This window comes from Anticarsia gemmatalis, chromosome 3, assembly GCF_050436995.1.
Source record: "Anticarsia gemmatalis isolate Benzon Research Colony breed Stoneville strain chromosome 3, ilAntGemm2 primary, whole genome shotgun sequence".
NCBI lineage: Eukaryota > Metazoa > Arthropoda > Insecta > Lepidoptera > Erebidae > Anticarsia > Anticarsia gemmatalis.
The window spans coordinates 10,343,075-10,357,814 of NC_134747.1; the positions used below are offsets into that span (position 1 = coordinate 10,343,075).

At 34.9% G+C, this 14,740-nt stretch overlaps 1 protein-coding gene across 1 annotated transcript; it reads left to right on the plus strand.

Moving 5' to 3' along the window:
• Window positions 1–100: 100 nt before the first annotated feature.
• LOC142987607 (protein FAN-like) lies at window positions 101–12,161 on the plus strand. The gene is made up of 13 exons (XM_076136486.1): window positions 101–294; window positions 660–1,260; window positions 2,242–2,313; window positions 2,446–2,648; window positions 3,669–3,912; window positions 4,941–5,063; window positions 5,982–6,243; window positions 6,896–7,310; window positions 7,598–7,686; window positions 8,509–8,641; window positions 10,010–10,217; window positions 10,695–10,839; window positions 11,916–12,161. The coding sequence occupies exons 1-13, from the start codon at window positions 281–283 to the stop codon at window positions 12,014–12,016; spliced, it is 2,610 nt and encodes an 869-aa protein (XP_075992601.1). The 5' UTR covers window positions 101–280; the 3' UTR covers window positions 12,017–12,161.
• Window positions 12,162–14,740: the final 2,579 nt, after the last annotated feature.

The window sequence follows — 14,740 nt, forward strand, 5'->3', positions numbered from 1 at the left end:
ACAATAGTTTCAATGCAAATTACGAGAATGAGTGAATAAAAAAATATGTCTACCAACATTCAGAAATTAACTGTCAATCTGACAACGTGATAGTTTGACATTGATAATTTTCAGCACAAAGCGGTAAACAACAAACAAGAAGGTGAAAGTTATAATTCGCTGTTGAACTTGTCTGCCTATTTATATGGCGTAGATTAAATTAAATCCGTTTAAGGGAAGAAAGTTGTGTTAGCACAGTTATTATTCATGAAGATTCCAGATAATACTATCTGATTTTACTATGGATAAGTCAAGGTAAGGCCTGAAAATCACTTACATTGTATGGTACGGTTTACTGAAGTATTCAATGATCAAAATGACTCATAATATTGTGCAACTTTATAACGGTCTCACACAGTGCATTTGTTACATTTTTATTTATAATCCACTATTTCTCATGATTAAAAGATACTCCTGAATGGTAGGTAGGTGCAGAAAAATTACAGGACTTTTTTCTAATTTATAAAATATTTTTGGACCTCTCATAAGATAGAAAGTTTCAATAATATTAACTCAAACTTAATAGACTAAAAGTTAGTATGTCAATATTTAAAATTTAATAGTAATATTGGACATTCCTTTGTATCAGTAACAAAAAGGATTTTTGAATCGCATTCCAGGTTTTCAATGTTGCTTCTGGAGCCAGGTGAAATTTATTTTGAAGACTACTCCTGTACCCTTTATGACAACATATTAAAGAATGACAGTTGTCAACAGGGGAGGTTGAAGTTGTGTTCCAAGTCTCTGGTGTTAGAGCCAAGAGACTGGGCACATCCACTTATAAAGATGCAGTTCAAAGATTGTGCTGATATAACCATAGAGGAGTCTGTTGTCTTGAACAACAATGTGATCAAAGTTAAAATGAAGCAATATGCAGAAATGTTGGAAGAAAACATACTGGCACCTTATAAATTTGTTTATGAAGACAAAGACTTTTATGTGTTCTTTGATTTTGCATCAGCTGAGGAATGTTTATGTCAGATGCAGCAGTTGCAAAGGGCCTCTACTCTTCATGCTCCTGAACATAACAGTATGGTAGCTACTATTCTTCATTCTCGGTACATGAGGATGGAGTTTGACCCAGTGATGATGGATGACTTTACAGAGCAGATAGTGTGTGAGTTACAGGCTGAGAAGATATCACCTCTAGTGAGGCATCAGGGCAAGTTGGCTCTCACACCTACTACTATTTACTTTCAGCCATTCAGCAATGTTGAAAGTGTAAGTACTCATATCAGTTTAGACATGCAGCCTTATAAGTAACATAATAATTAAATTCTTTAATAATCATATGTATTTCCAATTTAAGTAATAATTAATGACAGAATTCAATTGAACCAATTTTTTATTTATTTATTTAAAACTTAATTTACAAAAGTAAAAGCACACTAATATCACTTATTTATTATTATTATTATTATAGTTGGTATAACACTCGGTATTTATTATTATAATAGTTTTGAGCTGTATATCAAAGCTCAAAACTTTAATATGTGTCTTGTTTCCTGTAATGTACATGGCTGTTAATGGGTATAATCTTAACTGAATTCATGCATAAAGAATTGATAATAACAGGATAAACTACATTATTTCCTTTATTTTGTCATTGATATTAGAATTATAACAAAGTATAACATCATATTTATGCAATGAAACCTTGCTTTATAATCTATTGTTCATTAAATTTAATAAATAAATTATTCCTTAACTATATTTATATTGATTGGTCTCGTCATTTTATGAAATACTACTTCTTTTTGTGTCAACACAATGTCCATAGAATAAGCCCTTGTTATAACTAACTTATTATTAGAACTAATGTTATATAGAATTTTGATATATATTTAAATTTTATGAAACATATTTAACACCTAGTAAAGTTTGTAAGGATCATACCAATGGAACCTATGGAAAAAGGCATGACATTATGTATGTGTTAAATACCTTTCAGAGAACATTAGTCATAGGTATATCAAAATTATTTACACAGGTGTAAATATGTTATCAATGTTTATTTGCTTATAAAATATCTATGTGTTCTTAGTCATATTTGAACATGCCATTGTGCCTGAAGATAATAAATTATTAGCTATATCAGAATATACATCATTTGGTATAATTCTGACAACAACAATCAAGTTCCCTTGCCTCATTCACATGCATCAGAAACTTAATTTTTATAATCATGTATGCTTCTTTCAGAGTCCTGTATTAAAATTAAAACTATCACATTTGAGGCGGATGTATAAAAGAAGATTTTTATTAAGGCAAGTTGTATGTATCTGTTGTATTTACTTTTTACTTGCAGTTAATTTTATTGTAACATTTATTTTAAGCTTATTGTGCTTATAACACAACAACAGTTGTTTAAGTATAGAGAATATATAAAGCATTTTATTGTTCCAGGGTCTCGAAATTTACAGTGCAGAAGAGAGTTCCATTCCACATATATATTTAACATTTCAATCAGAAAGAGACAGAGATAGAATATATAAGATATTGGAAGAGTCTCATAATGTACATTTGGAAAAGGTTCACACTGAGGAAATGACATTGCAGTGGCAAAATGGAATAGTTTCTAATTATGATTACTTGATGTATTTGAATTGGTAAGTGTGAATATTTTATAAGTTATTATTTGTTAGTTAATAAACATCTAACGGTACTTTTTATAAGACATTCGCAAAGGTTAATCTTAATAAATTATTCACTTAAACCTTCGTCGGGAATCGTTCTAGGTATCTATTGTTGAGAACTAAATGAAAAATGCATTCAATAAATTTCGACATTCTCGCAGACAAACAGAGTGCAGTGAGACTCCGTTTTATAATAAAGTAACTTTTTGCGTTGTATCGTAATCTGTTAATATGATCAGAAAGGAAACCATCCTTACTAATATAATGCATATAAATAACGCATTGTGCGTCCGAGTACATTATCTTCCCATTGTTGTCGGATCGCGGGACTTTTATTATGATTTTATGTAAATACATCTGTGTGACCCAGTTCCCGTCTACACAAAGATAATGATGACTAATTGTATGAATAAACTGTGATTCATATTTACTATATTAGTTAATGTATTAAATTAATATGAATCAATGACTTTTTATAAATATTGTTACTATTGGCACACACAATTTTCCTCATAATTGCTGGTTAAGCTATTTGTTTTTAAATGCTGGTTATTACTGTACTAATCATGCTAGTTTAGTAGTCACAATTTATTGAATAAGAGGTTTTTAAGTGAAGGGCTTTGTTCTGGGTTCAAATCCCAATGTCTCTTGAGATGTTTCTGCATGGATACTCAAATTAGTGTATTGTAACTTGTAAGATAATAAAGTCTATTAAGCTTGCTGAATTGGGGGTTCGGGTCAGCATGTTCGCCTAGACAGTGTTTATCGACAACAAACACGGCTTGAAGCAGTTATTGCACTTGTTCAGGTTGTGCCAATCGGGTAGTTACTTCGGTTCCGATCGTCACAATTCACCTTAAACATTCGGGCGATGTCGAGCGGCATTTTTACCAAACATTCATTTACGTTTATTATATTTGACCTTTTATAGCTGGGACGATAAATATCACTTGAGAAGTATTTATTAACATCTTTTAAAAATATTGTTTACAGTTTGGCAGACAGGAGCAAAAATGATCTCACACAGTATCCAGTATTCCCGTGGGTAGTAGCAGACTATACATCAGAAACCTTAGACTTAACTAAATCAGAAACATTCAGAGACTTATCCAAACCAATGGGGGCATTGAACCCTGACAGATTAGACAAACTAAAAGAGAGATATCATGAAATGAGTGATCCTAAGTTCTTGTATGGCTCACATTATTCAGCACCAGGACTTGTGTTGTTTTACTTAGTAAGTACTGTTTTTAAAACAGCTATACATTTAAACCAATGTACAATCTTCTGATAGAATTAGGGTAATAATATTGGCAATAAATTTTGCCTTTGCAGGCACTGATATAGATATAAGCTTATGTGTACTTCATAAGCACTGACACCAAGTGGACTAGCCCACAGTGGCAAAAAGAGGCTTAGATTTAAAACTATAACTATTTGATGGGTTTCCTAGAAAAACAAACTAGATAACCTTTACATATCTTAAATTCTTATAACAATAGTCAGACATTACAATTAATTTCATCATCAATCTTAAGATACCCCTTATCTGGAGTCATTTAAAACGCAAATGTTATAATCCTTGTCCTTGACTGTGTGTACTAGAAGCATGAATGAAGCACACTCAACACACATGTACTGTGCTAATTTGCTAAAAGGATTACAAGTACATTGCACTAAACGAACACTGTTATGTCATTCCATGCCTAACTACTTCAGTGTGCTATGTTTATCCTATTTTTCATATGTATCTGATAGTCGTTTTATGTTGTCTGATGTGAAATGACATTATCATATCTATGATAATGTTTATTGACTAATATGAGTAGGTACTTCCCAAAGGATTTAGCCAGCCTATTATATTCACGTATTGCAGTGTTATGGTATATTTACCTAGAAGTTTTATCATACAATGCTACTATGAAAGCCTTTTTCTACCTCCAGCAGCTGCTAAAAAAATTCTCATAAAAAAACCACAAGTAGAAAATGAATACTTATTTATTTTGTTTGCAGTAGCCTTAATACTAGGTGAAAAAAAAATCATGTCACTGGTCTCTGCCTACCGAAAAAGGCGTGATTTTATGTATGTAAAATCTACGTACCTATAATTAAATATATGAGCGAGTTTTAAATGGCTTCTGAAGAAGAGGTCTAAAATGATATTTACAAACATGACAGTGACTGCTCAGGGGAGGCCCCATCCCCAGTAACGAAAAAATAAACGAGTATTCATTATATATTACTAATAATGTTATATATTTTCAGGTTCGTAAATATCCAGAGTACATGTTGTGCTTACAAAATGGCAGATTCGATCATCCTGACAGAATGTTCAATTCAGTCAAAGATGTTTACAGCAACTGTTTGAGAAATATGTCGGATTTTAAGGTAAATAAAGCTTAAGCAACAAATAACTTACGGTCAGTTCCAATAGCCTTATATTTTATCTGAATATCGTATGTAAGAATTAATAATATCGGTATTGTCTTGGAATCGAATTTGGCTGCCTGGATATTCTTAGATTTTTCTCGAAGCGGTATTGTATGGTAACTTAACAGTTACTACTCTTACTTGAAGATGAGTTATTGGAACCAGCTGTTAGTAGTATAGTCCATAGATACAATCAGATACATGGTGCTTATTGGTTAGTCTATGCCTCGCTGCTATCGTTGAACGTTTCTGAGAAAATCAAGTTCATGAATTGTGCTTGGCATTTGTATAATCCTCACGATATAAAAATATCATGGTCAGTTGACATCGTCAGTTGTTTTTTAAACGTAAAATCCCTGTAAAAAAGGAAGAAGTAAAAACCTAATTAAACAGTGTTTAAAGTAAAAGGCCATGTTGTGAAGGTCAAGGTGGGAACTAGCCTTCAAATGTATGCACACAGCGTAACATCACTGGTTGTAAAAGTTTATGATAAATACCTACGTAAAATCGTACATATAAAATGTTGTTATAGAAAAGCTAAAATTTTGTGTATGTTTCTTAAATATAACCCTCCATTTAATGAAGTATTACATACCGATTTTGAAGCAAAAAACAAACGTAACCAAAGTTAAGATGTATTTAGTCGAGCGTATCTTTATGACTTATGAGAACATGCTACGTGCTTGCAGGTTTATAACAAGATTCTAAATAGAATTTTGACTCCCTGGCAACATTGACTCATCTTACAAAAAAAACTTAGTGCGGATTATAAATTCTATGCCTGAACTCTGTATTCCTCTAGTAACCATTGTCTTTTATTATAAGCAACGTTTACTTACACTAATACTTTTGACACTGAAATCTTATCTTTTGTAGGAATTAGTTCCTAAATTTTACGACACGGAAGGCAAAGGAGATTTTTTAGTGAACAAATACGAAATAAATTTTGGCGAACGACACGATGGTACTAAAGTGAACAATGTAGCGCTTCCACCTTGGGCAGAGTCTCCGGAAGACTTTGTGTTCAAGCTCAGGGAGGCCTTGGAGTCGGAATATGTCTGTAGATACCTACATCTATGGATCGATCTCATATTCGGCTACAAGCAAAGAGGCGAAGAGGCAGTTAAGGCCAACAATGGTTTGTGTGTTTACAACTTATTTGCATGCGACCGGTGATAATAAAACGACCTTGTATTTAGACTTGTCATGTTCTACAAAAACGTTTATTACTCGATACACAGATTCTTTAGAAATATACATAAATGATTCAATGTTATTTTTGGACGGCTACGGTCTCTACGTAAACTAGAATATTTGACAAATCGTTGGTTTTATTTACAAACCTACGTGTTATTCACCTTTTCATATTTCGAGCGGCGAGAATAAATTATGCTATTCATAATATTATAATTATATGGTGCGTGATTTTCGAAAGCCGTGTTTATTTTTGAACTCAAATATCACGTTATCATGAGCCTAACTGTTTTTTTTAAAGATACCACCTGAACACAAAAATATTGTATCATTCAAATTTTAAACAATGTTAAACAAAAATCATGTGTTCACTACATTTCGCGTAGGAGCTGTGAGTATCGTGTGATCGTGAGCGTATTAATAGAAATCGCATTCTACTAAAAACTAGTTTACAAATTCGTTAGATGCGTAATGCGAGATAAAGCGTTTTTAAATATACGACCACCTGGCTTCCGGCTGTCGATCTAACTGACACAGCGCAGTAACTAAATACGATGATGAAATTAGGTGAATGATGAAAAATGTGTTAATTTCAGTGTTCCACCACGTGTGCTACGAGGGCGCGGTCAATCTCGAATGTATTTACGATATGAACGACAGGCACGCGCTGGAGGTGCAAATAATGGAATTTGGACAAGTGCCAAAACAGCTATTTACTAAGCCGCACGTTAAAAAAATAACGCCGCGGATCGCTAGATCTCTATCTTACAATGATAATGTTAGTTACAAGTTGGAATGTGTCGATGTACTGCAACTGCACAAGGAGGCTGTGACGTGTGCCATTCGTCACGGAGACAGAGTGATCTCCGTGGGCAAAGATGGGACGCTCAAAGTTTACGATACTGTGCAAAGGAAACAAATAAGAAGCGTTATTCTTAGCTCCACTCCTTTGAGTTCGTGCGTGATGGTCGATGAGAATACCGTGGCCATCGGTTCCTGGGATAACGAAATGTAAATATTTTTGACGCATACCTTTTATTTTTCAACAGGAAGAGTAGTCATTCGCTGGCATATCATTGACATGACTACAAGAATGGCATACAAAATAATTGTATAATGTTGTAACACTTAATTGACTATTCTAATAAAATTACCATAATAGATATCATTTCCTATTAGAATTAATTGTATAATACAAAAGATATACTAAATTTATATTTTGTTTGAAATAAAACCCGAATATTGTAAAAATAGAGGTACCAACATTATTCAGCTGATATTTATGTATGTTGTTGTAGATATTTGTACGACGTGGAGTACGGGCGCGTGGTGGAAAGTTTCCGGGCGCACGATGACTCCGTCAGCTGTTTGTTGTGGCTGGACAAAGGTATGTTTCACTCTTGTTTGTATTAAAATACATTTGTTTACTAACGCCAGTAACGCGCGTCTTATCAAAGTAGATGGATTATTTGTTTGGTTCATTTTGTTATCATCGCTTTTTGCGTCATTCAAAGGAATAGTTTGGTAGAAAAATTACTTACTCCACAAAAATGTCGTTGGAAAAAGAAACAAACTTTTTTGATCAAATACTTCAAGAGTACCATATCATAATTTTTTGTACTAAAATGTTTAAAGAGAAAACTAAATATTTCACACCTAATTTTAATTGCAATGATTTGAAAGGAAATTGAAAAAATCTTTTAATCACTCTAACGGAATGCTTGCAAGTATTTTTTAAACAGGAAAGCGAAAAATTTAATGATTCACAAAACTACAATTTCCGATTTCCTGTTTTTTATTGTTTTTGCTTATTTTTATACATCAATACTTGAAGGCGCGGTAGTCAAGCCCCGCTAATACTGCATGCGGGGTTAGGAAATTTGACTCACGCACAAACAAATATTTGGATGATCTATAAATAATCTAAGCTAATAAGTATCTTTGTTAAGTCCCTGCTGCACAAGTGTTATTCATGCATCTCTATTCATCTATAAAAAATACACTTACATCAACTGTCTTCTGAGTATGTAGTAAGAGGTTCTGTAGGCAGAGACCCTACTAACGTCTTTTACTTCTTTCATATTCATACATCTTGTCACGCAGACACCGCTGGTTAAGGAGTATTACGTACCTTTTGTATTTTATTTTGAAGATTTTACTATAGTTATGTACCTAATATAGAATAATACATGATGTGTTGTATGTGTAGAGCGTCTGTTGATATCGGGCGGGTGGGACGGCGTGGTGCGCGTGTGGGGCAACGTGGGCCGCACCGGACAGGCGCTGCGCGGACTACGGGCTGAGTTTGACCACGACGAGAGAGTCACCAGCCTCACTTACAGGTACAACATACAAAACCTACCTATATAATAAAATGAATAAATTTAACCCACTACTGGCTCACTGCTAGGCAAGGGTCTCCTCCCGTAATGAGAGAAGGGCTAGGCCTTGAGTCCACCACGCTGGCCAAGTGCGGGTTGGGGACTATATGTAAAAGAAAAATCTGTCTGATTGAGACAGACTTACCCCCGGTTTCTGAGGTATATTTAGCGGTAGTTTATCTATTCAATATCGTTTCAACTCATATAAAAAAAAACTCTATTGAATAGATAAACTACCGCTAAATGTACTCAGAAACCGAGCATAAGTAATAATAATGTGATGATACATTTATCATGAATCTACGTACTTCTTACATATTATTGTATCAACACGCAGTTGAAACCGCCGGATACAGGTTCTTAAAATTTTGCGTAGCTGAGCTCAAGACAGACTTTAAAAAAAGTTTAAGATGACAGGGTTATTTCAATTTGCACACGGCTGAACCACAGTAAAGATAAGGCTGTGATTCAATAGAAACATTATCACCGTGTGACTTTTTATTAATGCAATAATCTACAGTCTTTTATTTTCTATTCCTTGTTCGATTCTGTCTAGATAGATACAAAAGTTGAGAACATTTCTAACAGGAAATAGTGTTTAAGAATGAGGCAAAAGATACTAATTATACATTTTCGATGGTACGAGAAAAATACTTGGCGCCGGTAAATGATTGACATTACAACAAATTAGACTGACGTCTATTTTCAAAGTAGTTTTTTACTTTTGTTTGAAACACTAGTATTTATTTATAGAAATAACTAGAACTCTCTACCTAGTGATGCTTATTGCACACCCGTTTAAAATATAGATTCAGATTTCTTTAGGCGGCCATCCATATTTTATCTAGGCCAAATGATAAACTAACATGTTCAATCCCTTCAGATTGTCATAGAAAAGTGGTCTAAAATAAAATGGTCTAAAATCTATTTAATTGACTCAACAGATTTTTTTTGTAAATCGGTGGATTTTTTTTATTTGTACTAAACACAACACTGTCGTCAGCTTTAGCGCAGCTGTGTCATCCGTTCCAATGTCATTTTCTAACGACTTTTTTAAAAGTGCTCGATTGCTGACGATCACTGAAACGGTTTCATAATTCGTCTTATGCATATTCAACGTACCGTCTTTCCTTACTTACCTTAATGCAAAGCATAGGTACTGGCACCTTGAACAATTTTGATGCATTGAAGTACGGTTTCGAACGCCCTATTGGTAGTTCAGTCAACTGAGTGTTCTTTGTACTGGGTCTACGTTCTGTTTGCTTCCTACTACAGCAGTATAATATGTTCAAGTAGTTTTGCAATACTTATAATTATGTTTTTTAACAGGCGTCGTCGCCACGAAATCGACATCATCACGGCCACAAGCGAGGGTGAGGTGTTCATCTGGGACTACACGAGTAAAGACTTGGTGAACAAGTTATGTGTCCACACCTCGCCTGTAAGCGGCGTGTGCTTCGTGCTGTCCGGCGACAGGGTGGTGACCGCCAGTGATGATGGAGACATCAGTGTTACCGACCTTAGCGTGTTGGACTCGGTAAGTTTCAACTAACCTTTTTAAATATTACATTAAGATTATACTCGTACTTACCTCTTGTTGTCATCATGGTTTATGCGTATTGTGTCAGTATTAAAGATTGTGTCTAAGACATTTTGTTTAATCGATTGTCTATGTGTGGTAACACGTGCACGTAGATACTGTTGCGTATACGTGCAGCTTTATGTCAGGTGACTTCACTTTAGTTGACTCAGTATAGTTGGTTAACGTACTACAGGTGTAGGGTTTTGCTCACAATGTTTATGTTATTTTCACAATGGAAAGAATTAGGATAGACAATTATTAACTTGATTAACTTTAGCGAGATAATAATATGTACGTACTAATAGGTGCCTTTACACACACGCTCTCTCGCGCGTGAAACAACAACGGAAAGAACGCCCATTGCCTTTGAGCGTGTGTGTAAAGGCGTCTAATGAGACGAGTCTAGTTTTAAATCGCTCTTGTATGACGCAGGTATATCAGAAGCGGTTGCCGGAGCCGGTGACGTCACTGTGCTGCGACGGCCGCAGCGTGCTGTGGCTGGGCGGCGGCAACGGCTCCCTGCTGCAGTGGAACATGCTCACCGTCACGCAGACCAGCTCGCACATCGCACATGATTGTAAGTTCACACACATTTTATATGCAACTACGAATTACAATGGCCGCTTTTCCTTTGCCGCCGGCGATGCAAGACCTGCGAAATATTTAAATAGATGATGTTTGCCCCCGGTTTTTATCGATTCAATAGCGTTTAAGCTCATGTGTATAAGGGTATAAGACTGAGGCGCCCGTAGCCAGTTGCGCTCACCGGTCGGTAAACGATCTGTGGGTGTAGCAACCGTTGGCGCGGTCATTCTATAGATGGGTGACCGCATAGTGGTATTTGAGCTGGGCGTCTCCGTGCTTCGGAGGGCAAATAAAAAGTCGGTCCCGGTTGTTGTCTACTAAGATAACAGTCGTTAAGTCATGTCAAAGGCCTTACGGGCGGCTTGAACAACTTTGACACTAGGTTGACCACTAACCATACGATATGAATGAATGAAGACTACATGAGCTTGTATGCCAAAGTCTTCGTTAGTTTGTCTCGTCTCCATCTAACTAGTCTTCTTAAAAACAAAAACTATTGCGCTAATTGGGCTTAAAAGCTTGCCTTATATCGGCCCTAAAATAATATTCATTGCAGCCTACTAACCTAAACTAGTAGCATATTTTGCTTTGATTCCTTTATCCGTCATATTACCTTGTTTAACCATGCTCAAAATAAAATAAACATTGAAAAATACTAATGACATCACGATTAACTATGATAGGCTTTTCCTATTCTATTTTTCTACAAATATGTTTAACCTTGAATATGCAGAGTCATCATAATTTTCGTTATTATGTTGTTAGTTATGTCCTGTATTTAATTTCATTTATAAGTTTGTAGTACCTTATTTTTCACGTTTATCTTTATACAATAGGTACTGTAGAGTTGTAGAATATGTGCGGGATGTGTGCGTACAACCACCGGTTGTGATGATATATGAAGATATTAAATATACATACCTATTATAATTATTAGTATTGTGTTTGTGCGTATCAAGAGCCGCGTCTGACATCTTCATTATTTTAAACTTTACAACCGTTGCGTGCACGCTTACGTCACGTACACGCACTTAACGTGAAATACCTTCAAACTATATTTTGTTTCAGTCTCAATAAACAATGTGTACTACGACGAGATCTCAAAAACCCTAATCACAGCCAGTGAAGACAAAACTGCCAAGATATGGGAACTATCCCAGGATTCCTGACAGATGTGTTATGTGTTCTACATCAGTATTAAAGCAATCATGACGAAAGACATATTTAAATTGTGATATTCGAACAATATATAAAACAGATTGTGTTGTATATTTTGAAAGACAGAAAGTTCAATAAATATAAAACGTTTTTATACCAGTTTGTTTTGATTAAAACCTTTTAGTTTAGAATGTGTTAATTGCGTTGTAAAAGTGTTGTAGGGAAAATAATGTAGTAGTGTAAAATTAGCAAACTTAATAATATGTAGGGCATTTGAAGTGTATTGTTGGTATTACGAAATTGTTTTCTGGAATTAAATTTCTAATAGGGTACATCTAAATTCATATCAAGATGTGAATCATGACTTTGAAGCCATTTAAAATAATTACGACTTCCGATGGATGCCATCGTTTTATACTTATCAAACAAATACTTTGCCAAAGATAAATAAATACCTATCTTTTCACCTCATTATATCACCACCCTAATTTCCATCGTCAGATATTTTGAAAAACAATAAGATTTTATTACAAAAATCTATCGAAACGGCGAAATTGTTCCACGACTTAACATATCTACGAATAAGATAAATAAGACTATGTAGAGTCATTCTATCAATCATAGAACGTAGGTCTGAAACAATTTACAAGACAGCAAGTCCTTCGATATGAAAGTACGTATTTATTGGTGTAAGGCCCGTTACTAGGCAATTACGGCGCGCAACCGCTACTACCGGCCGTCGCCGCCCCTCGGTAAGGGCGGTGGCAGCATCGAGCGCCCCTTGCTACCCCGCCGTCTGAACTTTACGTCCGCACTCCGAACGTTCAGTGCAGATACGTTTAAAGTCAAGGACGATGTTAATCTATGCAAAATATGTTTGAATTTATTTAGGTAACATTGCTCAATGGAATTTTGAATACGTAATATTACTTTTGTTTTATTGTTCGCTACTGACTTAGGTTTTTTCGTCAGTATAGAGTTGGTTACAAAATTTGGCACATGCTGATTTATTTTATTGCTATCTGTATTTCTTTTATGACACATACTGATTTGTACTTTTAATACATTTTAGATATTCTTATGTGTTATAGCAACACATTAATTGATGCGTTTTCACTTAATAATCAGATACTGACTAAACTAGAAACTTTTTCTCTCGGAACTGGTGAGACGTTACGAAACAAGGTAACAATCCCTCAAGACTCCCACATGCCTATTCATAAGTTTTGATGCGGAGGTCCTCTCGACTCCGACATCCCTGTACCTAACCGGAATGCTATTGTACCTAGCCTACCTACTTAATGTGAATTAGGATTTACCTGTATTATTACCTTATATAGTAAGCATACTATATACTCGTACGTTCCAAGTACTACCTTAGTATATACCAACTATTGTATTTCTTTATGTCTGTATGTATTTTTGTCTCCACATTTGGGTTTTAGGATAGTGTTATTTGTGAGACGTGCAAAACAATGGTACTTACACTACTTACGTATGTCTAAAAAAATACGTTAGCGGTTATTGTACTTATGTATTTAATGTTATGTATTACCGTGCTGCTCGTGTTACTTCTTTATTGTTTGTGACGTCGGCAGTTTAATATCCGTGTTGATACGAAACATGCGATTTGTCTCACTATCAACCTGTTAACGACAACACCGGGCTGGAGGGTACAATGTAGAGACGCAGAAATGTAGGCAGCTATATTCCGTCGACTTACCCCCGTTTCTGAGTACATTTAGCGGTAGTTTATCTATTTAATAGTGTCAAGACTCATATAAAATAACGCTGGTTAGAGGAGAGCCTTGGCATATACGATTTCTCTAGATGATAATGAATGATTCCGTGATTTTGCAAAATAAAGTAGCTATGGCAACAGGCTACTTACTGTCCGTGGATAAAATTTTTGATTTCGCATACCTACCTTCGCTAGCAGATAGATACAATGCTTTTCTAAGTTGTTGGACTATATCGCTAGTTTAAGTATAGCTTGCACCCTCTACCTATTAATTTGGTAAGCGTAGAGTCAGGAAGAGTTGAATAAAAGAAGTGAAATTCCCGAGTATCACATCCGATAATGTTTAATACGATAACAGCGTAGGAAAACAAAACTGGGTGACCTCGAATACGTTTACTATCTTCTCAACTGTTCTGCAAGGACGCAATTATAATTATTATTATGAATATTAATTACAAATTCAGTATTTATAATAAGTATTTAGTGCAAACTTTACGTAGAATTTGCCACGATGTTTCCTCAGTTATTTATTTATACTTACTTATGTAGAATTTCTGAGGATATAAATACATTTGCGTGGCTATAGAGTAGAGTACCTATGTTATTACAGCTAGATATTAATAGACCTCATTTTTTGTATTTGCTATAATGGTGTTTAAAAGTTATATCTGTGGCGAGTTTGCTTCTTTAGGAAATTGAATCTTCGAATTACTAATAGGCGGTACGAGAACGTTAAAGTTCCGTGAGTTAAAGTTATATTACGAAAACATACCAATATTATTATGATATTAACTGGTGTCTGCCTATGAAAAGAGCTGTGTTGTGTATCAAAACGGTTCAGTAATTTTGACGTCAGGGTGTAACAAACGTAGGAGGACGGTCAAGCTCCAGTGATTGTATTTTGTTAGCAGCGCGTATTAAATTTCATAAAAATTAAAATTTCGCAATGCTGCTGAAAGTTACTCCACCAAATTCTCGTGAAAAATAGTTATTT